Below are 25,076 nucleotides of genomic sequence, written 5' to 3' on the forward strand. Positions count from 1 at the left end.
GTTTTTAGGGCCTTTTAAGTTCTGGTTGGTGGGCACAGTATGGTATTATTCTGTTGTTAATTGTAACCACTAAGAAATTAAAATCTCATTTAAACTAGGAACATTTGCAGTTTTTGATCAGAATGACATGCTGTCCTTTGGCTGAGCTTGATTCTAATTGTGGTCCAAGAGATAAATGGCCAGTGGTTGATTAATCCAGTTATCCCACTGTTAAGCATTTTTTTCTTCAGAAAATATTTTTAATGATCTTAGAATAAGAATTCTGTACCGCTGAGACTCAAATAACTAACCCATAATGAGATCTAGCATAAAAGACTGCACAGATTAATGTAGTAATTTCTCACCTATTTATTGAAAGCTATTTTTCTCTGAGGATATAATGCCTTACCAGCACTGTATATGTCCGTGCCTGCAGTAATCAGAGTAAAATGAACGTGAGTTGTGTCACTGTGCACTCTATCCGATTAATTTGTTTGTTTGTTTGTTTGTTTCAGCATAAAGAACGTCACTCCAAAAGTAGGTGATGCCGAAACCCGCAAAGCCATTCGCCGTGCCTTTGATGTGTGGCAGAATGTAACTCCTCTGACATTTGAAGAAGTTCCTTACATTGAATTAGAAAATGGCAAGAGGGATGTGGATATTACAATCATTTTTGCATCAGGTTTTCATGGAGACAGTTCTCCCTTTGACGGGGAGGGAGGATTTTTGGCCCATGCTTACTTCCCTGGGCCAGGAATTGGGGGAGACACTCATTTTGACTCAGACGAGCCATGGACTTTGGGAAATCCTAATCATGATGGTAAGAACAGATTTCAGTTTAAAAATAGTGAATTCAAGTGTGGTGTGCATTTCCACAATAAGAAAACAATTTCCATACTATCCTGGGGCACGGAAGGACCTGTTGGTGTTTCACTAATTCCACATTAGTGTGGAAATATGTCAATCAATATGTGGTCTGTTAGGGATCTTTGACATGAAACGATTTTTTGTAAATGTAAATTACATAATTGTTGTTTCTCTTTGGAGATAGATGAAATTCCTTGTAGGAGCTACTGAGTTCATCCAACCATTGAATTCTTTATGTAATGTACCCTTCATCTGCATTTTGTTTACCATATTATCTTTAATTAGGTTGAGGAAAAATTGAACATTTAATAACAGGGATATTATGACACAAAAACATCAGTTAACAACAGTGACCAATAGCTAATTAGGACCTACAACTTGGTCTGCTATTTTTTGCCATGATGATGCCATGGCTTGGTGCAAAATCAACGCTTGATTTGCCATTTCAGGAATATAGTTCCTTTATCCCAGTGTCTACAGATCCGTTCTTGAAATTCAAACTGGCAGTGCTTGAATACTTCATAAGCAGCTGATAACCATTCAATTCTGCCTGATTAGTTGGGATGACTCATCAAATTAAGCTTTTTTAGTTTATTATAAGATTTAGTTAATTGGATGAGTAAACCGGCTTCTTGCAAGAAGCCTGGGTTAAAGTTGGCCACAGGTTATTAAGATAATGAATTTGGTTGTCTTCAATAGGACCTCTATCACACATGAGGGAGGGGTTGGACAAAGTATCTTTAGAAATCTTTATTTTGTTTGCAGAAAAAAATTAAATATCTGCTGAACTGACGTGATAGATCCATTAACTCAGAAGAAACAATTAAAATCAGCAATTAAGAACACACACATAATGCTGCTCAGTTTGATGGGAATTTCTGGCTTTCATTTTTTTCCTCAGGGATTTTCCAAGTCAGAGCCTCAGTTTATTGTTAAACACCATTTTCGCTTAGGTGCTAGCAACAAGGCTTTAAGTTAATATTTCATTACTATGGATATAGGGTATGGTAACACTTCTAATGGTGCAGTTCTTTCAGTGTAGGAGGCTCAATGAGACAGCAATGCATTGATCTAGACTGTGAAGTCCTTAACTAACAGAATGTCTACCAGAAACTTCATTTATATGTTGAATGAAATCATAAATTCTTGACAATGCAGTAAAATCTGTGGGATTGTATTGCTTGTATTTTACCCCCTTTATAACTTAAAATCTCTGCTCAGAACAGACAGAGTTCAGTTAGGTGGAGTTAATAGTAAAGCTGCTGCAGATTCGAATTAAAATATTGCATATACCAGTGGTTCTCACCCAGGGGTCCGAGGTCCCCTGGGGGGCCATGAGCAGATTTCAGGGGTTCCGCCAAGCATGGTTGGCATCAGGCTTGCTAGGGCCCAGGGCAGAAAGCCAAAGCACCACCACATGGGACTGCAGCCGGGGCCCCTGAGCTCCACCACCAGGAACTGAAGCCTGAGAAACTTAGCTTTGTGGTGCCCCCTGTGGCATGGAGACCCAGGCAATTGCCCTGCTTGCTACCCCCTAATGGCGGCCCTGGCTTTTATATGCAGAAAAACAGTTGTTATGGCACAGGTGGGCCATGGAGTTTTTATAGCATGTTGTGGGGGCCACAGAAAGAAAAAGGTTGAGAATCCTTGGTATATACAGATTTCACCGAGGAAACTGCACAGAACCTCCTATTGTGTGCTTCCTTTTAGTCATCAATTTAGGCCCCCAATAGAATCTGAGGATTGATATGCACTTGAAAGTTATTTTGGATTAAAGCAAAATGTGAATTTTAAGAGCAATTGCTGTGCCTGTAGTTTAATCCCATCAGGAAAAGACACTCTTATTCTTGAATAAGAGTGTCCACATGGGGTCTGTTGCTGAATGACTGTTGTGGGATAGCGGTTAATGTCCCTATGTAGACAAACTCTAAGACTTTTTAAGAGATACATTTCAGTAAGGAGAAAAGAGTGGGAGAGGACTGGAGAGCAAAGGGTTAGCAGAGGAGTGTGAATACTATCCCTAAAAATAAGTTTCTTATACAAATTAATACTTTGACCACTTAGAGGGGAAGATCTTGGCATCTGTATCAAGGGTAAACTATTATACCATGGCAGGTATCACTGAAAATTAATATACTTATTATATTATCCATTCACAATTTGCATTTTCTACAGTTAATATCCTGTGTGGTTTTGTGTATCCATTTATATTTAAGGAGGGGATATTCCTGTTAAAATGGAACATACTGTCAGGAACAAAACTGGCTGGTGACGTTAACCAGGATTCCACAGTATTGTGAGAAATGAAAGAGACAATTCTCTTAGAAAAATAAGAGTGCTTCCAAATTTTGGGGACTGCTGGATTGGTTGTTGAGGGTGATATATAATGAAGTCTGAATACCTTGCCAGGACTCAGTGTCAGTGCGCTGAAAGGCAGAGGGGTGCAAAGCATATTCCTCATAGATAACCTTTATATTTTTAAGGTTCACTGCTTATATAGCAGTTCTTGTATCATGTAGTACAGTCATTATGTAGTATAGTCTATATCATTTAAAAATCTAGTAAAAGAGCAGAGAACATCAGTGACAGATATTAAAAAAAAATCTACCCCCAAAATGCTGCAAGTATTACTTAGCTAAATGAGTTTTTCTCTCTCTCCTGTTCTACTGCTCTAGAGTGGTTTGGAAAAAAACCAGAACAGCTTGGTTATTTAGCAAAAATGCTAATCAGGGACCCTCTTGATAAGTACCAGGCTCATTTTCCACAGTATATTGCGCTGCTAATGAAGGCAATTTGAATTCTGTCTACCTCAAAAGAGATAAACAACTTCTTGGAGTGCTAGTAAAACCTTAATACATTGTTATGCTGTTTTCGATAAATTTTGTTTGGATTACCCCTACTTTTGAAGCTCTTGAGTTGCAAAAACAACAAGAAAAATCAAGTTTTGTTAGATACCAAAACCTGACCTGAAGGAAACGTGCAAATTAGTTCTTTGCACCAGCCCTCTGATTGTGGTTATATTCTAATGTTACTTTATACTGATTGTCACAATCATGTTTTTTTTCCTTTAATGTCCTGGTGTTCTGAGTTTTCTCATTATGCTCGCTTTGTATGGGTTTATTAATATCATGGTCTGAAATGACACATCCAAAGGAATATGACTTCCCTGTATTTTAGTGCTGCTTATCTCCATTCTTACCACAGTAGTATATTGCTATGGACCACAAAGCTATCAAGTCGCACATGTTGTGTGGAGAACTGTACTCTCAACCCTCCCCACACCTGCATTCTGAAGAAAGAATAGGAGAGACTCGTGGAGCAAATGGGCTTTCCACTTAGACAAAGTCCTCCTCTCTCATAACTCACCAGTCGCTGTGTCTCTAAGACCATTTGTTTCTATGGGGCAATGCATTTGTGGAACAGATGGTAAGGGAGAGGAATGGGAACAAGAGGTGTGTGTGTGTGTGTGTGTGTGTGTGTGTGTGTGTGTGTGTGTGTGTGTGTGTGTGTGTGTGTGTGTAGAGCCAAGGGGGGAGGGCAGGGAAAGCCCAGGGTAGAGAGATGAAGGTCTGTGTATTTTATATATTGGACTGTATCCTTCTCCACCCATCCTTCATGTGTCACTTGTTATTTTAGGCTTCCATTCTTCCAGGTGTTCCATGTGAGTGGGCCCTTTCATACAGGTGCCCCATTTACTTCTAGTGTCTCTCTGTACAGTATCAGATCAGGGCCTTAGATTTCTATAAAAGTTTTCTGGGCTGACAGTGACTCCATATATGTCTATTCCACACCTAGTGTAATGGGGCCCTAATCCTAATTAAACAGATGCTTTATTTAAATTTGTTTTAAAAAAAGAAATATGAATTTTTCGAGCTGTCAGCTGGTGAGAGATGGATCATTTTTATGACTCCATGCCATTTAGATGCTATATATCACCTGCTTTTCCTAATGGAAAGTTTAGATACTGGACAATGGGTCCAAACCCAGAAAAAGACCTTTTCCAGAGTGTGGCACTGTTAGGGAAATATGGTATCATCAAAATCCCCAACAAGAGCCTATCTCAGAGAATTCATCTAATTATACAAATATCAAATTGTAGTCATGAAATTTAAAGTCACAAGACAAGAAAAAGAGCTGCCTTTAGAACTAAATTTTCCTGCTGCTGTCAGAAAAATCCTCTACTGTGCACTGCTTCCCATATTTATAGATTCATAGAAATGTAGGGCTGGAAGGGACCCTAAGAGGTCATCTAGTTGGTTTCCCTCCACCCTAATGTGAGTCAGGAACAAGTAAACCTAGACCACCACTGACAGATGGTTTGTCCAACCTGTTCTTAAAAGCCTCCAATGACGGGGATTCCACAACCTCCCTAGGAGGCCTATACCAGAGCTTAACTATCCTTACAATTAGAAAGTCTTTTTTCCTAACATATAACCTAAATCTCCCTTATTGCCAATTAAGCCAGTTACTTCTTGTCCCCCTTCAGTGGACATGGAGCACAATGGAGAATTGATCACCGTCCTCTTTAACAGCCCTTAATACATTTGAAGACTGTTATCTGTCTTCACATTGAAACTGAAGATCACATATTTCTTGTTGGATTTCTTGTTTCTTGTGACAAGGCTCTCCAGCAAAACATCTTAATCTGGTCACTGTTAAATCCGTAGATTGGATGTTTTTGATGCACTGTGAGCGACAATAAATCAACACTATTGAGGTGGCAGGAGATAGTTGAGCCACTGGAGAGCCAATTCTGTAGTAGCTCTGCTGTACTAGAGAGTCACAAAGCCCCCTATTCCTTCCACACCTCTGTAGTGCACTATTCTATGATATTCCAATACATTGATAAGGTCATACAAAACAAATGCTATGCCTGAGACACAGGAGATTTCATGTCCTTAAGATATGGAAGAGTTGAGTTCTGTTCACCTACATTGTGCTGTCTTTGTAAGTGAGGGTCAGACAGTCTTTATAAATCTGTGCCAAATATTTACTTAAAATTCTGAATTTGTCCCTCTTGTAAGTTTACAAATAGCAAAATAAATTTTAAAAAAAGAAGAGTGCATTTATGCAGTGGCACAACTTAGGACAGAGACCCACCTCTCAACTTTACCCAGTTAAGAGAATATAATACATTGGCCAAAGTAGTACTGAGAGTGCAAGTAGCTCAGTCTTTCTCTAGACAGACACACACACACACTTACTTGGAATAATGCAAATATTTTAAAATATTTCCATTAATCATCTCCAGATATTATTTGCAATGGTCACTAGGCTTGAGTTCACTATCTAGGGCCCACAGTGACAAAAAGTCATTTGAAGGTAGAGGGATGTAGTGGTCCAAGAACCGTTAAGTGCAGCCCAGAATGTGGGAGATGCTGGAGTGGTGGTTGGGTCAGGAGCATAACCAGGACATACAAGAAATACGTTGGTTCAGCACATATTGTAGGTAGCCTCTTCTGGTGGGGCTTTCATGGAAAGCCCGACATATAATTAATGCTTCCATACCTCTTAGAGCCTCCAGGGCTAGGGGGTTGTAGTTAGAGGCAGAATTCCTTGACTCAATTCTAATTTGAAAAGAGACAGAGACAAATACTTAATGGATCGTGGACCTTTTGCCCTTTCAAAGAAGGAAGACTAGAGGGTCTGAACTAAATGTTCCAGAGTTATGGAAGCTCTTAGGGACCAGCTCCATCTGTTTACGAATCTATGGGGTTGAATCACTACAATTCTCTTGATAACCTTCAAAGATTACTTGCTGGATCAAGTTTCTGTAGCTTCCTAATATTCTCTGGCACCCCTTCTAACCCATCAAATGCAGATTCTAACTACTGAGTTCTATCTGAAGCTTCATCTTGGTAGATGGTGACAGGGAAAGGAAGAGAAATTGTGATAAATCTTGGCAGTTGTTGGTTGCTGCTGCCTGTCTATTGGAGGAAAGAGAAACTATTGCCATCGGTCTGTCTTGATGACTAAGATGCAGAAATAGCAGTTATAGGTAACAGATCCTGTGTATTTAAAATCATGGCCAAAAATGAATTTGAAGTATTCTTGACAGTTAACAGCGTGTTGGTTCCTCTTCCTTACTATTCCCTTGCATCTTGTTCTCATCTTTTTTCCATCTATCTCTTTTCTACCTTGATTGCATATTTTATTGTAAACATAATTCCTATTAAATAGGACAAGTTCTTAGGTAAAATCCTAAAGATAAATGTAAGCTAAAGAGAGATGAAGATGTTTATAGATCAGGACATCACGGATAAAGACTTACACACCATAAAACTTTTAATAAAGAAACTTAAATTAGAAATGCCTTTCTGGATACAATCCCATCACTAATTCACATTATCTTACATTTTCTGCCTTTTTAATTTATAGCTTTCCTCTCTTCACCAATGTGAATAAAAGCCTCTAACTTTCAAACATAGGCTTTGTCTATACTAGAAAAGTTGCACTGGTTTAACTAAGTTGATTTCAAATTGATCTAGTTGCACTGGTTCATGTCCCTAATGTAGATGCACTTAAACCATTTGAAACCTTTGTTGAAATCAGTTTAGTTTGCTTTGGTAAATTACCTAATTTATTTAAACCAATTTAAGTGCATACACCTTACAGATGTGGACCAGTTTAACTAGATCAATTTTAAATTGGTCTAGTCACCCAATGGTAGCTATTTAATATAAACAAGGCCTTAGAAACCTTGCTCTGGGAAAACAGGGAAACCTTCCCTTCCTGTACTTTGTAATCTGAGCAGTGTTAGACAACAAGGTATAGTACTTAAAATGTCAGTTGCTGCCTGGAGACCTGTCTACATTAGCACTCCTACTGTTGGTAGCAATGATGGGAAACTGCAGGCAAAAGCAGAGCGCAGACCCCCTCAAATCTCTGCTTAGATCTATATAGTGGGTCTCAGCTCTCTTAGTCTAGTCTCCCTGTATGCAGTTCACACCTGTGAAAAAACAGAATCTTGGAGTCAAAGTTGAATATGTGGATCTGAGGAAATTTTTTTGGCCCTATTGCAGACTCACCAGTACCAGGACTGCAGAAGCTCTGCAGAAGTCAGTTCATCCTTCAAGATACAGCTAGGATTCTGAGAAGTAGCGACAGTGAAAACTTTTAAAATAGTAACAGAAGATAAGCAATAGTTGTTTTGCTAACTGTTTGCATTGAAATCCAAGGAAAATATGTTCGCAATGGGCTTGCATTAGAAGAGAACATTTGCAATCTATATGTACGTAAAGTTTGTCCTATGGGAAAACCTTTGCAGGGATTAGGTTATTCCTCGTTAACTATTTAGTTCCCTGAAAAATTATTGATCTTTTGCAAACTATTAGCAACAAAAATGAGTTGCCTATGCACATGGTTTGTAGATTCCCAAGCAAAGGTTTTTCAGACATGATGTAAATACAATGTCAAGTGAAACATACTTAGAATCTATTTAGTACCTAGACTGCACTCACTCCGTTTGCCCTGGGTAGTTTGCTAGCAGCCAGGTGAAATTGATGAAAATCCTGATCTCTGAACTGCAGAGATCAGCTTCTAGTAAATTTCACTTTGCTGCCAGCATGCTTGACACAGTGGTGCAGATATGTGCTGCTGGAAACACAAACTAGTGGAGTAGAAAAAGAAGTCTCTTGAGGGAGCTTTCTGTCTCAGTAGTGTTCATGTCATGTGCAATGTTCAGTTATAATAAGAGCCAGGACCTCAGGTTAAAAGAAGCTCTAAATTACAGTATCTACATTCCTGCCATTTCATATAGTATGCTGCTCTTACTTAATTGGTCCTTTTCTATATAGGTATTTATACCATGCTTAGCAGCATAGTATCTGAGCATCTTCCAGTAATGCATTAAGCTATGTGACTAACATCTGTCAAGAGTTTGTTCTCTCATCCTCTCCCCAGAGGGAGAGGTGTGTGCAGTGGAGCGCTTTGCTTTGGGTTTTTGTTTTTATTATATACATACATGCACCTTGCTATATATTTGTTAGAAAAGGCAAGGTCAAAAAAATGTACCGTACACTTAGAGCAGAAGGTGTATTTGGTGTAATACTAGACTATTGATGATACTGTACAAATGTGAAAAACACAACCTGGCTATTACAGTAATGACATTTGATGATGATGATACCAATCTAATATTTGAAAGGGCTGCTTACTAACAGAAAAATGACTTTGGAAGTTGCAGATGAAATGAGAGAGTTACTAGTTCTTTTCTCTTCATACCTTTTCCCAAAAATTCACCTCTTCTTATCCTGCAGATAGTAACTATCCAATTCCTTCAAAGTTTTAACCCCTTCATGCCATGAGACAATATTTTCTATTGCTAAAATTCATTTTTGGCAATAGATGCACCCATGAGACCTGCATGATGGAAATGAAAATGCAAATCAGTCTCTCACACAGCAACTATAAGTTCTGCTGATGCACCCTCATAGAGTAATCTATCCACAAGGCTCCTGAGTCTCCCCTTGACTGGATTTTCCTACACATTGTGAACACAGCCTCCATTTATTCAGTGTCCAAATACCTTAAGATCTAGCTTGAAATGGTGACTCTGAAGTGTTCAGTGTCTGCTGCATAAAATTCCTCCTTGAGAGTATTACCACTGGGATATAAAGCTATGCTTGAGAACAGAAACACCACTTCAGCCATTCAAGCGATGGAAAACTTGTTAAAAAAAATTACGCTGGTTGGTTTGTGAGGACTCAGTCATTAGGCATAAGTCTGTACAGTCAGGAGAAGAGGATCTGTCTGCTAGACTCTATTTACTGTCAGGAAGCCACAGGATGGAAAATATTAAGAGTTGGCAAGGTATGAGCTCATTTTTATTGATTTTTTTTTCTTTCATGGAGCACTCTTCCAGCTTTGAGAAAAGTGCTTTTGTTTACATGTCATTAAAAAAAAAATCTGTTAAACACCAGCAGTCAGCGAAGGCAGAGTCTTGTGGATGAATCTAGCACAGTATTCTAGATGTTTAGTTAGTTGGCTGCTTTTAATGTATCCCAGGGTCTGTCAATGTGCAACATCATACGCCTTGCTCCCTTCTTGGTCTAAAATGGAACATGACGGGACTTAGATGGAATTTTTAATAATATAATTAAAGCAATAAAAAGGTAAACTGCTAAGGTCATCTCACACTAAGCAGTTAGCCCTTTTTAGCAGCCAGGTGGTATTTATGCTGATGCCTAATTGCCAAACAGAGATTGTCACTATCAGGGCAATGCACCAGAAAGGTAGAGAGACCTGACCCAACACTCTGAATGTTCTTTCTATTCTCTTTGGGCAGATAACATCATTTTTCCAAAGACTTCTTTGTCCCATAATTGGATGCACGATAGGGAAGATGAGACTTCACCATCCTGCCTTGTCAAACTCTATATTTTATTTAATCATATGATAATATCTAGAAAAGTGAAAAAATGTATTTGGAATGTTTGGTAAATCAGATTTTTGGTTGAATCCAACTATGTTTCTATCATTTGTTTGCTTTTCTCCAAAAATGTGTGTGACTGATTTTTTCTTGAAAAAACATTGGGGAAGGGGATTTTATTCATGCAAATAAGACTGTTTTGAATGAATGAGCATATGTGATGTAAACAAGTATTTTCATGAATATATTCATGATCTTATGTGCCCCTATACATACCCACAATTACTGTGTGAGAATGTAACAAGAGAAAATTACATGTAAAATCTACTATATGCTGTTGTCATCAGCATGGCCTCTGAGCAGACTGAGCAGCCCCCATATTGCTCTCTGGCTAGGTCTTTAAGGTGGTCGGTATGGAGAGGCCAATCTACTATACTGCCTGTAAATAAAGCCAGCTTGTATCATACCTCTCCCTCAGTCATAAAGGACCTAGCTAATTTGAAATCTGGGTCTATGTACAGGACAGAGGCAAATACAGTGCCCAGGCTAAGATAAAAAAGGAAAGGAAATGATTAAAATGTTGTAACATTTTCTAGCTCTCCTCACCTCTCTGTCTTGTGAAAGTGCTCCCCATTTTTTCAGAGTCAACATCTCAATATTTTCTTCAGTGTTGCTCCTGTTTGCATCCACTCAGGGAATAAAAAGGTATGTCATGTGATCTAGGGGACCAATCACATAGACCAGTTGCCAGATTTTGAATTTCAGATACCTGAAGAGTTACTAGTAGGGTTGCCAATTTTGGTTGAACATATTCCTGGAGATTTCCTCACATGACATAATCTTTAATTGAAGATAAATCTTTAATTCCTGGAGACTCCAGGCCAACCCTGTAGGATTTGCAACCCTAATTACTAGCTAAGGAAAGCTTGTGAAAGACCCAGATAAGTTGCTAAGAACAGTTCCTCTATAATTACAACAAATTCATAACCATCATGATCAGATCACAACTAAAAGACATGATACATAAACTGTTTAAAATGAATGGTTCAGGCAGCTCTACTAGTAACTAAAAGCTCGTTTAATCTAACGGGAGGGGACAAAGAAGGGAGAAACTATCTCTAGGAATCCCCAGATTGTTTCATTGGCGGGGAAGTGTCATTTGTTCCCAGGGCCGGTGCTACCATTAAGGCGAACTGGGCGGTTGCCTAGGGCGCCAAGATTTGGGGGCGCCAAAAAGCGGTGCCCCCAATTTTTTTTTTACCGCGTTCCTCCCCGAGTGCGTGGTCGCCGCTCCACTTCTCCCGCCTCCCAGGCTTGCGGCGCCAATCAGCTGTTTGGCGCCGCAAGCCTGGGAGGAGAATTAGAGCGGGGACAGCGTACTCAGGGAGGAGGCGGAGCAGAGGTGAGCTGGGGTGGGGTGGGGAGGTGCTGCACGGCTCCCCGAGCCGGGGGGGTGCCTCAGGGCGGGGGGGGGGGGAGAATCTGCTGCAGGGCTCCACACCCCAGCTCACCTCTGCTACGCCCCCTCCACAAGCACACCATTGCTGCTCCACTTCTCCCGCCTCCCAGGCTTGCGGCGCCAATCAGCTGTTTGGTGCCGCAAGCCTGGGAGAAGAATTAGAGCGGGGGCAGCGTGCTCGGGGAGGAGGCGGAGCAGAGGTGAGCTGGGGTGGGGAGCTGCCTCACGGCTCCCTGGGGGGGGAGTTGCCATGGGGGGAGCGCCTCAGGGCAGAGGGGGGGAGCTGCTGCGGGGGGGGCGCCTCAGGGCAGAGGGTGGGCGGGGAGTTGCCGCAGGGCTGGGGGGGGGGGGCGCAAGGTGGAAGTTTCGCCTAGGGCACGAAACTTCCTTGCACCGGCCCTGTTTGTTCCTGTTTGGAATGAGCATTAGGTTTAGCACCACAAACCCATAAATCCTCTGAGATCCCGGCAGGGCTCAAGCTTTCTGATTGATACCAGGGCTTGACTTTCAAGGGGCTCACCTTTCAAAAGTTCTGAGCACCTAGCATCACTGCCTGACAATATCTAGTAGTAAACCAGCAGTTTAGGGAAAAGATCAGAGCAGAGAGATCAGAACAAGGTAATTGGAAAAACAACACTTTTTCCGCATTATTTCTATTCCTTTCATGGTTTGCTAGTGTGCATGCTCCGAACTCCTGGTCAGATCATTCATGATTGCACAGTACTTTTGAATATCAGGTTGTTTAGGCCATGATCCTGCATTCTTAAAGTGAATGGGAGCTTTGCCCCTGACTTAAATGAGTGTAGGATCAAGCCCTAAGTTTGAAACCTAAATATAGTCTTAGAAGCCAACATTTAGGCCTGACCCACACACAGATTTTGTACTGATAAAACTATTTAAGTTAGAGGCATGATTTTTACTTAAATAGTTTTATCAGTTCAACTGTAACCCATGCCTGTTTGGTGTGGTGCTCTGTCCCCCTCTGGTGACACCTAGACCATCTATAGATTGATGAGTCTGCTACAGCAGTGGTTCTCAACCTTTCCAGACTACTGTACCCCTTTCAGGAGTCTGATTTGTCTTGCATACCCCAAGTTTCAACTACTTGCTTAAAAAATCAGACATAAAAAGATAAGTGTTCCATCACACTATTACTGAAAAATTGCTTACTTTCTCATTTTTACCATATAATTATAAATACTTAAATTAATTGGAATATAAATATTATACTTACATTTCAGTGTAAAGAATATAGAGCAGTATAAGCAAGTAATTGTCTGTATGCAATTTTAGTTTGTACTGACTTCGCTAGTGCTTTTTATGTAGCCTGTTATAAAACTAGGCAAATATCTAGATGGTTGATGTACCCGCTGGAAGACCTCTGCGTACCCCCAGCGGTACATATACCCCTGGTTGAGAACCATTGTGCTATCTTTGCTAAGAGCCATCTGGCTTTTAGCTCATGCAATAGAGACTCATACACTAAGCTTCCGAGGTCTCAGGTTCGATCCTGCCCAATGGCAACTGGGTCTGTCATCATTATACAACCACTACCATGGACACAGTTCTATTGATTTAAAGGTGCCTTATACCAGCATAGTTCATTGCCTTTCTCATATGGGAATGCGATATATGGTTTAAGCCCCTTTATCCTGGAAGATCTGCATCCACACTAAGGAGGCTGAACCACTTGAACTATATTAGCAGAGTTAAAGTGATACAGCTGTTATGTATAGACATGCCCTTAGTTGCCTATTTTTCAGAATCTTGGCCTGTGTTATCCCTTTTTTAAATAGAATAGTTTATGTAAGCATCCAGTACAGACATGGGAAAATGAACCCATTTGTACAAATGTATTACACCATTTGTTTAAAAAAAATCTTAGTTTCATGAGCTCACATGTCTTTGGCAGGCGCAAATTTAGCATGTACATTTAACCAGATCACACCATTCAATACATTAATAAATTATAAAACAGTGAAAACAAAAGTAATAGATTTGTCATCCAATTTATTTGCCTAGATTTTAGAATATTATAGATATTTGTACCATTTTCTTTGAAGTCAGCAGACTTAGAAAATGTATCTATTTTTCAGATCAGAGTATTTTTTAATGTTTTTTTTTCTAAACACTTTGCCTGTTATGAAGCTAAATTCCAGGTTTTCCTATCTTTTGTCCAAGGCGGAAGAAAAATACAGACAATTCCATCATGACACTTTTTTAATATGAATTGAATAGGAAATTAAGGAAATATAGATCTGATGGAAGAAAAGGACTGATCATATTAAATGCCATAATATCTATCAGAGCATATTATTTTAACTTTAAAAAAAATCTAGCTAATATGCAATTGGCGGTCAGAGTACATTCATAGAGCAGGTTTGAGAAACCCGTTTTTGATGATTTGGGTGTTGTTTGAATTGAAGACTAACATAATCACTCTCAGTAAGGAACAGTGGATGAAATTCGGTTCAGTGCATAGGACAAGCACAAGACCTGTGTGCATATTAAATTCCACTTATGCTTAGTTTTGGAGACTTTAGTGATCCTTTTGCCTTATGCTGGTCCTTTGTGTAGGGGTGAATTTCACCCACTGTGAAGGTTGACAGCAGGAGTTTTTGACCTTTCTGCCAAAAATTACATATATTTCTCCAAATAGTAGGATAGATTGGATATTAAATGAAAAAAGTCATCCCTTTAAAACAAGGACTGCCAGAGTCTTAACATCTCAGTACTTGAGTTGGGTGACGTAAAAACAAGCCTAAATGTGTTGGGTTTGAAGTCAAAAGCTTGATTTTAGCAGAGGCACAGGAACTCTTACTTGCTTGCATGCTCCCCAAGCCTTGTACTGATGGAACTGGAAATTTGTCCATTTCATTCCCATGAGTGATATTCAAAGACAGAACAGTGCAGGAGAGCAGAGAATTGAGTAGTGCGTGCTCTTTTCATATGTATATCCATATCTTCAATCCCAGCATAAATTCATTCTCAGGGCCTTCAGAATGAAGTGTAAAACTCACTTCTTTGGCTTAGCATTCTCAGAGCAACAACTAAAACCAACAACAAAGAAGAGAGAAGATGGGGGAGAGTATAATTAGATACGATTGCTACAGTATTTGAAATACTTGCTGCACTGAGACTACTGCAAGAGCAAAGGTAATATTATTTAGTTACTTAGTCATTTGCAATTTTATATGAGATTTCCAAGTCTTTTTTAAAGGCATGAACTTGAAACTGATTTTGTTGAAAGGTGGGAATTCATGAAAATCTCTTTTGTTTTTTCTTGGTTCCCCCTCATAAATATGCAAACTTGTGATGAAAAAATTCAACCAGTTCTATTTTAAATCTGCAGTTTCTAAAGATATCCATCACTACGCTCTATTGGGATAAAAGAAATACCTTTAAAAACTATTCTTTGAAAAGATTTTATTACTAGCAGAATATAAATGGGACTTTAAAAGTTCAGTACTTACAGAGGAAGTTAGCCACTGGACTATTTACAGCAGTGGATCTCAAACTTTTGTACTGGTGACCCCTTCACATACCAAGCCTCTGAGTGCGACCCCCCCCTTTTAAATGGAAAAACACTTTTAAATATATTTAACACCATTATAAATGCTGGAGGCAAAGAAGGGGTTTGGGGTGGAGGCTGACAGCTCACAACCCCCCGCCCCCATGTAATAACCTCGTGACCCCACAGGGGTCCCGACCCCCAGTTTGAGAACCCCTGATTTACAGCATGGTTGTAACTGATTCACAGGCAAATATATAAAATATAATGCTTTGTTGAATTAGTGTTCTTCTGCATAGTGTACCTGCTAATCTTGGAAGTTTACAGTGACTGTAGATCTACTTCTCTTACAAGCATAATATACAAACAAAAATAGCAGGAGTTAAACAGTAATGACCTGTGTTTCTAATGATCTGTGTAGTAAGCAATTTGACTCCAGATGATTGAGCTATATATGTGTGGCATGTGGGTTATGTAGTATACATAAGCCAGATCTGATACTAGGAGCAATTTGAAGCTTTGCCACCCCAACAAGGGTTCCTCGACTCATTGAGACTAAGGCAAGTGCAACGCTTCCAAAGCTCCGTAAATGCAAGGGGCGCACAGCCACTGCTTCACCTCTGCTTTCACTCCCTCATGGTATCAGCTCTTCTTCACCTCTCAGTTTCTGGGGAGGTTGATGTTGGTTTAGGGAACAATCTTACTAGTCCTTGGACTCTGAGTGTGCAATGACTGTGATTGTAGAGAGATAATGGGAGAAGACCTTTGCATCAGTGCTTTTGGAAAAGAAAAAATGAAGAAATAAATAAATACCATCATGCTTGAACTATTTACTAGGCAGCACTGGAATGCTCTGCACGGTGTAATAAATGTAATCAGTGAGGTGGCAGGAAAGAGTGGAAGGATGATCCACAGGTTAGGACACTAGCCTTCTACTCAGAAGATCTGAGTACACATAGACCTATGGGAGAAGGGGAACTCCTTGCAAATGTCTACCTCTTTTCATATGCAGCTTTACTAATCATACTAATGAGCTTTTATAATAGAGTCAGTCATGTGCAGAACCAACAGAACATTGGCAGACCGTTAAGAAATTGCTTTAAAATATCTAGTGCATATGTGTAAAACATGTTTTTTTCCTAAACTCGTATCATTGTAATAAATCAAAAACAATTATCACTCAAAGGCACATCTGCAACACAGGAAATAATCTCTCTGTCAAATTTCAAGCTCCACTAGTGACCTGTTGGCCTGTTTTTAAAACAATAATTATTTTTTTTAAATATATACATGATGGGAAAAGTGGGAGGGGAGTCAGTTCACTCTCGATTTTTTTCAAAATGGCTGAAACATTTTGACTCACTTTCCACAAAAAGACTAATATTGAGGCTTCCAGATTTCATTGAGAGTGGCAAAAATTTGAGTTACAAATAATTGAAAACAATATCTTAGATTGAAAACACTTGTGAAACTTTCACGATAGGCGTTTGTCTTCCTATGTTTTACAAAAATAGTTTTATAAGCAATTGAAACAGTTTTGATCTGAGGTTGAAGGAAGCAGAGCATGAAGTTAACCACAAATGAGGTTGGAAGATGCAATGTTTAGGGATTTACAAAGCCTAAATCCTCCCATACTGACCCTTGTGGAAGAAAGAAGACTTGTAAGGGACCATTCAAGATGGGAGTCCTTTTCACGCCCCACCATGGCTACATCACAGCCATGTGAACCTGCTGCTGCTGCTTGTGCCACTCTTGGTGGGTGAGTGGGTGTGTGTGGGTGTGCGCGCGCGCTCAGACAGACACATGTTTAATTTCTCAATGCTGAAAAGAGTCCAAAAGCTAATCTAATAAAGAGAGAGAACATCTGTGATATCATTGTCTGATGAAATAACCAGAAACATTAATACTGTAGATTTATAACATTTTTTCTGGTTGCTATGTAAAAGCAAGAATCCTACTGTGAGCTTTTCAGAAGCTAAACCAGCTGGAGTTCGGCAACTGTAATCTGATCATTCCATAGTGAGAATGAAGTGAACGATGAAAATTAAAGCAGTAAATATATCAAAACAAGTTCCTGGTCAGCACACATAATATTTGCTGAAAAAGTTGCCAACCTGGGTTCACAATGCTCTGAGTTTTAAAATCCTTCAGTGTGGTAACACGTTACTTTGGGGTGTTGTTTTGTAAATACTGGGAATGCAGTAGAAGTCTCTCCTGTACAGATTTACTTTTCAGCACAGTGTGGATTTAATCTGAAATTATCAGTGTAGGCATATGAAAAATAAGGCATTTCACTTAAAAATAGGGCTTCCTTTCGATTAATGATCTCTTACCAAATAATCTGCTTTTTCTGGTACTATTTTTTTAGTTTTCAACTTTCTTTGGGTTTTAAAATAAAAAAATGTGCACTAACTCCCATAAGGGTAAAATTCACACCCTCCCCCACCATGCAGAGGATCAATGCAAGACCTATGAACCACTTAAGTATTTAAAATAGAGTTTAGGTGGGTTTTAAGTGAGGTATAGTCTTTGAGCTCATCTCCATAGGGGTGACTTTCATCCACCAAAGAGAAGAGCAGGGCTTATGGTCACCTTCTACACTAGACCAAGCCATCCTGCCAGGATAGCTCAGGAAAGCTGGATACAGTTGGGGGCATGAAGAGAGGTGCGATTTACTGTTGCTCCAAAAAGAAGTCCAGGTGATGAATCCAGGGACTGTTACACCAGCAAGCTCACTGCCCTCCTCAAATAGTCTCTGGAGATCGGGTTTGTTAATAATTTGCTGCTCACATATTCACAAGCTTGTTTTATCATGTAGCTTGCAAAAATAGTGGCTATTTGAACAAACCAAAACATCAAGCCCAAATCCCACACGGTGCTGGGCAACTGAGGTAATATTATGAATAGTTTTTTGTTTTATAAAGTAAAGCAGATTTAAAGCCTAAAATGTTATATAATTTCATACAAGAGTATCCATGTAAAAATAAGCATTTTGTCTCAACCACTTGCATACAGGTACATTCTTATTTTCCCTATGAAATCAAATCTATAAAAACAAAAAAAAAGAAGGGCATCCAATAGTATAAAGCTAAAGTTCATATCAGACCAAATCTGCAGTGGGCAGAGGGCACATGCATTCTGGATCTCTGAAATATGTTTTGCGACAGATTGTAGGATAAGAACAGTTGATATAACTGAGAATATTGCACTGATTATATATCTTATGTATCCTGCTTATTTTAATTCCCAGGTACTCATAGCCTGTTGACAACTTTTGCTCCTATTAAAATTAAGTGTTTTCAGGATGGTGCTTTAATTAACATGGAACAGTGTGTGTACTGGTATGAAATTGCAAGTAAAATTTAATTACATTATCACTAATTATTGAAAAACTTTGAGGCCTATGTACTGTTTCTTCTCAAGATCCTGTTCTGGTTCACAGTAAAGTCATTAGCAAAACTCCAGTCAGTTGCAGTGAGAGCAGGATGGGTCTCAGAGAACAGTGCATTGGAAGGAAAAGGTTTGGTACTGTAAATCTGGGGACTTTCATACTCAGAGCAGGAATATTTCCAGTCCCTGCAATGCTGATGAATAATATTATTGCTTTGGAGTGGAGAACATGTGCTATGCAGTCTTTCTTCAACCTCCTGTAAATACTTGGACTAAGGCCTTGTCTACACTACGAGAGTACTTCGATTTTAGTTAATTCGACTATGTGGAATCGATATTACTAAGTCGAACGTGTGTGTCCACACTAAGGACAGTAATTCGACTTTGTGAGACTTTGTGAGTCCACACTAACGGGGCAAGCGTCGACATTGGAAGCGGTGCACTGTGGGCAGCTATCCCACAGTTCCCGCAGTCCCCCCTGCCCTTTGGAATTCTGGGTCGAGCCCCAAATGCCTTCTGGGTAAAAAAATGTGTCAAGGGTGCTTTTGGGCGCCTGTCGTCATCCGTCCGTCACTCAAGCCCTCCCTCCCTCCCTCCCTCCCTGAAAGCGCCGGCGGGAAATAATTTCGCGCGCTTTTCTGATTACTGACAGCGCGGACGCCACAGCAGTGCGAGCATGGATCCCGCTGCGACCATCGCTGCAGTTGTGGCAGTTCTCAACGCCTCGCAGCTTCTCCTCCACCTGTACCAGAGGCAGCTGCAGATCAATCATGAGAGGAGGCTACGGCACTACCGTGACGGCATGAAGTCGGACACTAGCTCCGACCTCTCTGAGAACATGAGACCCAGCGCCCAGGACATCTCGCTGTCACTGGGTCTTGTTGATACTGTTGAACGGCGATTCTGGGCCCGTGAAACCAGCACGGAATGGTGGGACCGCATAGTGCTGCAGGTCTGGGATGAATCCCAGTGGCTGCGCAACTTTCGCATGTGGAAGGGGACTTTCCTCGAACTGTGTGAGTTGCTGTCCCCTGCCCTGAAGCGAAAGGACACCCGGATGCGGGCAGCCCTGACTGTCCAGAAGCGAGTGGCCATAGCCCTCTGGAAGCTCGCAACGCCAGACAGCTACCGGTCCGTCGCTAACCAGTTTGGCGTGGGCAAGTCTACCGTGGGGGTTGCTGTTATGCAAGTAGCCAGGGCAATCGTCAAGCTACTGCTATCTAAGGTAGTGACCCTGGGAAACGTTGAGCTCATCAGAGATGGCTTTGCCGAGATGGGATTCCCAAACTGCGGTGGGGCTATAGATGGGACTCACATCCCTATCCTGGGACCGGACCACCAGGCCAGCCAGTACATAAACAGAAAGGGATACTTTTCCATGGTGCTGCAAGCACTGGTGGACCATCGGGGACGTTTTACCAATATCTACGTTGGATGGCCTGGCAAGGTTCATGACGCTAGGGTGTTCAGGAACTCTGGTCTGTGTAGACGGCTGCAGGAAGGTCTTTACTTCCCGGACCACAAAGTAACTGTTGGGGATGTGGAGATGCCTACAGTCATCCTCGGGGACCCTGCATACCCGCTAATGCCCTGGCTCATGAAGCCCTACACTGGCGCACTGGACTCAGGGAAAGAACTATTCAACTACCGGCTCAGCAAGTGCAGAATGGTGGTGGAGTGTGCTTTTGGCCGTCTCAAGGGCAGATGGAGAAGCCTACTCACTCGCTGTGATCTCAGCGAGACCAATATCCCCATTGTGATAGCTGCTTGCTGTGTGCTCCACAATTTGTGTGAGAGCAAGGGGGAGACCTATATGTCAGGGTGGGAGGTTGAGGCAAATAGCCTGGCTTCTGATTACGTCCAGCCAGACAGCAGGGCGATTAGAAGATCACAGCGGGACGCACTGTGCATCAGGGAGGCTTTGAAAGCCAGGTTCCTGACTGAACAGGGTCTCCAGTGACTTTTTACTTTGTGGACACAGATGCTGAACCTGCCCCCGTTTCTTTACCCAGTTACTGTTGACTATCCTTCCAAGTTACATACCCCCTTCCCCACCTTCCCAACAAATAAAATCTGTTCTGTTCTGTTAATGAACAAGGTTCTCTTTTTTACTGTTTTCGCGGGAATGTTTTAAACCGGGGACGCAGACTGTGGCGGGGGGCGGGCTTACTGTTTTGATGCAAATGATGCTTCTAAAGTCCGGGAATGACAGGCTCCGCAGTGCTGCATTGGTTGTTTCAACGCAGCCTGCCAGCAGTCCTGGGCGGGACTGGATGTATGTGTCGGCCAAGTGACTTTCTGGCAGGGGGTGGAGGGTAACAGATCCCCTGCTGCGTGGCTCTGTGATCCAGGATAAGGACCGCGGCATAGGATCTCTAACTGCCCTCCCCCGACACAAAGTCACAGATCAACCCCCTCGCACCCCAGAACAAGAAAACCGCCTCCCAGACTGACCAGGGTAACTGGTGACTGTGCTGTGTATGTGTCCTGATGCTGGACCTGCCCCCGCCGCTGTAGCCTGCTACAGGTGACTGTCCTGTCCAAGTAACAAACCCCTTCCCCCCCTTCAGACAGAATCCCCTCCAAAAGACACTCTCGGAAACAGTACTTAACAGAAACAGATGTTTTATTACGAACCGCACATGAAAAGGGGGGGGGGGAAGGAAACTTGGACATGGGCTAGTGTGAGATGGGTAGGAAAGGACTTTTCAAAGTTTGGAACGAGAGCCTTCCATTGCTGCAGCAGTGTGCAGTGGCCGACTGACAGTTTTAACGGCCCTTGCCGCCCCTCCTTCTTTGTACTTTTGGTGAGGGGGGTGTGGGACTTGGTGGCGGGGGAGGGCGGTTAGAGATAGACAGCAGCAGTGCTCTGTCCTCCTGCCTCCGGTCTTGCAGAACATCCACTAGGCGCCGGAGCGTCTCCGTTTGCTCCCTCATTAGTCCAAGCAGGGTTTGAGTAGCCTGCTGGTCCTCCTGGCGCCACCTCTCCTCCCGTTCCATGACTGCTCTGTGCATTTGTGACAAGTTCTCCCTCCACTGTGTCGTCTGGGCTGCCTGCTCTCGTGAGCACTCCATAAGTTCATAAAACATGTCTTCACGAGTTTTTCTCTTCCTTCTTCTAATCTGCGCTAGCCTCTGGGAGTGTGATGCCAGGCTGGGTTGGGAGACAGTCGCAGATGTGTCTGTGGGAATGGGAAAAAGGGAGTAAATTCCTGAGACAGATAAATGAAGTTGCTAACAAAGAGCATAGTCTTTCTCTGTGAACAACACCATGCACTGCACCTTTCACATGCGCACTCAGGACAAGGTCGAATTTTCGGCCCTCGCCTTATGTGTCTGGGGTCCTGCAGTTGCGATCAGAGAAGCGTTGCAGGACACCTCTACTTCTGCTGCGGGAAAACATGGTAAGCCGTAGACTTGTGGCAGCTTAAACATGTAATAGTAGCACTGGGCTCCTTTCGCACTGAATGCAAGGCCACTCTCTGCTGGCAGCAATCAGGGAAGCATGAGCTCTGCCCCTGTCCCACCACCTCGCGGCTGTCCCCGGGAAAGATCCCTGTATGCTGCCCCTCTGCCGCCTCCACCGCGTGGCTGTAAAGCAGTCCAAATACTAACATTCCCCTCCCTAATTTAAAGCAGGGCGTCATGTGTGACATAACCCTCATGAGGATCTCGGAGACCGAGAGGGGAAGGATGCTGCGTGAATGCATGCAGAGGCCTGGGCCATATGCCGCCATGCTGTGCCGCGCACTGATCCCCGACTACCTCATGGACTCATGGCGTGGGAACGTGTGCTACCACGGGGGACCAAACAAGATTGCCCTGCCGTTGAACCTCGTGCGCATGCTGGAGCGGTACCTCCAGGAGAGCTATGCGGAGCTATCCCAGGAGGACTGTCTGTCCATTCCCGGGCACATTGACCGCCTTTTCCTTTAAGTTGAGCATAACGGACTACAGAGTGGAGGGGCCGTGTTGTGGACTAATCATGAATATCCGGACAGTACTTGATTTTCTATACATAGTTAGTAGTAAAAAGTTTACTAAGCCAACTAAATCATGAACAACAAATTACTGATATAGTTATTATTCCTGTTTTGTTATAAATAAAAGTTTCTATGTTTAACTGAGTGACTGAAAAGCCCATTCTTAACAATATAAATATTCCACTTATGTTAAAATGAAATGTTTAGATGTTTAAAGCACTCACTGCTTGATCCTTCCCCTGATTCGGTGTCCGGGGTAAGGGCTGTGGACGGTTGGTAGGGGATCTCGGTAAGGGTGATGAAGAGCTCCTGGCTGTCGTTGAAATCAGCGGTGCAAGCGCTGTCGACTGCCTCGTCCTCCTCATCTCCTTCCTCATCTTCCCCGTCACCTAACATTTCCGAGGAGGAACCGGCCGTGGACAATATCCCATCCTCGGAGTCCACGGTCACTGGTGGGGTAGTGGTGGCGGCCGCACCTAGGATGGAATGCAGTGCCTCGTAGAAACGTGATGTGTGGGGCTGGGATCCGGAGCGTCGGTTTGCCTCTTTGGTTTTTTGGTAGCCTTGTCTCAGCTCCTTGATTTTCACGCGGCACTGCGTTGCATCCCGGCTGTATCCTCTCTCTGCCATGGCTTTAGAGATCTTCTCATAGATCTTTGCATTCCGTCTTTTGGAGCGCAGCTCTGAAAGCACGGACTCATCGCCCCACACAGCGATGAGATCCAAGACCTCCCGATCAGTCCATGCTGGGGCCCTCTTTCTATTAGATTGCACGGCCAACTCTGCTGGAGAGCTCTGCATCGTTGCTAGTGCTGCTGAGCTCTCCACGCTGTCCAAACAGAAAATGAGATTCAAACTGGCCAGACAGGAAAAGGAATTCAAATTTTCCCGGGGCTTTTCCTGTGTGGCTGGTCAGAGCATCCGAGCTCTAAGTGCTGTCAAGAGCGTCAACAGAGTGGTGCACTGTGGGATAGCTCCCGGAGCTATTACCGTCGATTTCCATCCACACCTAGCCTAATTCGATATTGCCATTTCGAATTTAGCGCTACTCCTCTCGTTTTCGAGGATTACAGAAGTCGAATTTAAAAGAGCTCTATTTCGAACTAAGTAGCTTCCTGGTGTGGACGGGTGCAGGGTTAATTCGATGTAACGGCGCTAAATTCGATATAAGCTCCTAGTGTAGACCAGGCCTAAGTAGTTGAGCAGTGAACATAAAGTGGACTGAAGTACTTGCTTCCACTTGATGCATGTCAGGAGTTAGGTGATTTGGGACACTCTTCTGAGATTGGCTGAGGCTAGAAACATTTGAAAAGTGATACTTGGCCTGGAGAAGAGGAAAGAGCAGAGCTTCTGTTATCCTTTTGCACTCTCGTCAGCTAGTCAGCTAGTCACAGTGACTATGTGACTCTGGAAGTGACTGTCTGCTCCCCAAGCCAAAGGGTGAATATGAAAGTAAAAACTGTTGCTACAGATTAGAAAAAATATGATTATATAAAGGAAAAAAAGGCTGAGAATGAAGCCACCAATGAAATCCCTATGATCTCCACTTAAGTCCTGTCCGCACTGGGGTACAAACAATGAATCTTGGCCTGGCTAAAATTCAGTTTTAAACTACTTTAGGACATCTGTTGATAAAGTTTTATGGCAAAACACAAAATTTCTAATAATTTCTTGAAATGAACTGGGGACAACTTTTTGTTCCAGAAAGTGAGGGAAGTAACTAAGGGGGGCATCCATTTTAGACTTTGTTCTGATCAAAAGGGAGGAGTTGCTAGCAAATATGAAGGAGGAAGGCACATTGGTGAAAGCGATCATGAAATGACAGATTTCATGATTCTAAGGAAAGGAAGGAGGGAGAGCAGTAGAATAAGGACAACGGATTTCTAAAAAGCAGACTTTCACAAACTCAGAGGACTGGTAGGTAATATCCCATGGGAAGAAAATCTAAGGGAAATTTAGTTCAGGAAAGCTGGCAGTTTCTCCAGGAGACAATATTAAAGACACAACTATAAACTATCCTGATGTGAAGGAAAGACAGGAAGAATAGTAAAAGGCCAATCTGTATCCACCGGGACCTCTTTAATGACCAGAAAATCAAAAAGGAATCCTACAAAAAGTGGAAACATGGATAAATTGCTAAGGAGGAGTACAATGACATAACCATGTAGGAACAAAATCAGAAAAGCTAAGGCACAAAATGAGTTACATAAAAGGTAAAGGGACGTAACAGACAAGAAGAGTTCTTTAAATACATGAGGAGCAAGAAAAAGACAAAGGAAAGCTATTGGTCCTCTGTTTAGCAAGGAAGGAGAGCTAATAACTGATGACAGCAAGAAAGCTGAGATTTTAATGCCTATTTTGCTTCAGTCGTAACTAAAAAGTTTAACGGTGACCGCATACTGAACACAATTATTATTAACAACAAGGGTGAAGGCATGCAAGCCAAAATAGGGGAGGAAAGCAGGTTAAAGACTATTCAGATAAGTTAGATGTATTCAAGTCAGCAGAGCTTGATGA

The 25,076-nt window shown here is 42.0% G+C and overlaps 1 protein-coding gene across 1 annotated transcript in view; it reads left to right on the plus strand.

Moving 5' to 3' along the window:
* Positions 1-25,076, plus strand: part of MMP16 (matrix metallopeptidase 16) — a 241,528-nt gene that overhangs the window by 150,207 nt on the left and 66,245 nt on the right. Inside the window, exon 4 of the mRNA XM_065398847.1 lies at positions 495-799. Coding sequence (XP_065254919.1) covers positions 495-799 — 305 coding nt within the window. The remainder of the gene's footprint in view (positions 1-494; positions 800-25,076) is intronic.

The sequence above is a fragment of the Emys orbicularis genome, chromosome 2 (genome assembly GCF_028017835.1).
Source record: "Emys orbicularis isolate rEmyOrb1 chromosome 2, rEmyOrb1.hap1, whole genome shotgun sequence".
Classification (NCBI taxonomy): Eukaryota; Metazoa; Chordata; order Testudines; family Emydidae; genus Emys; species Emys orbicularis.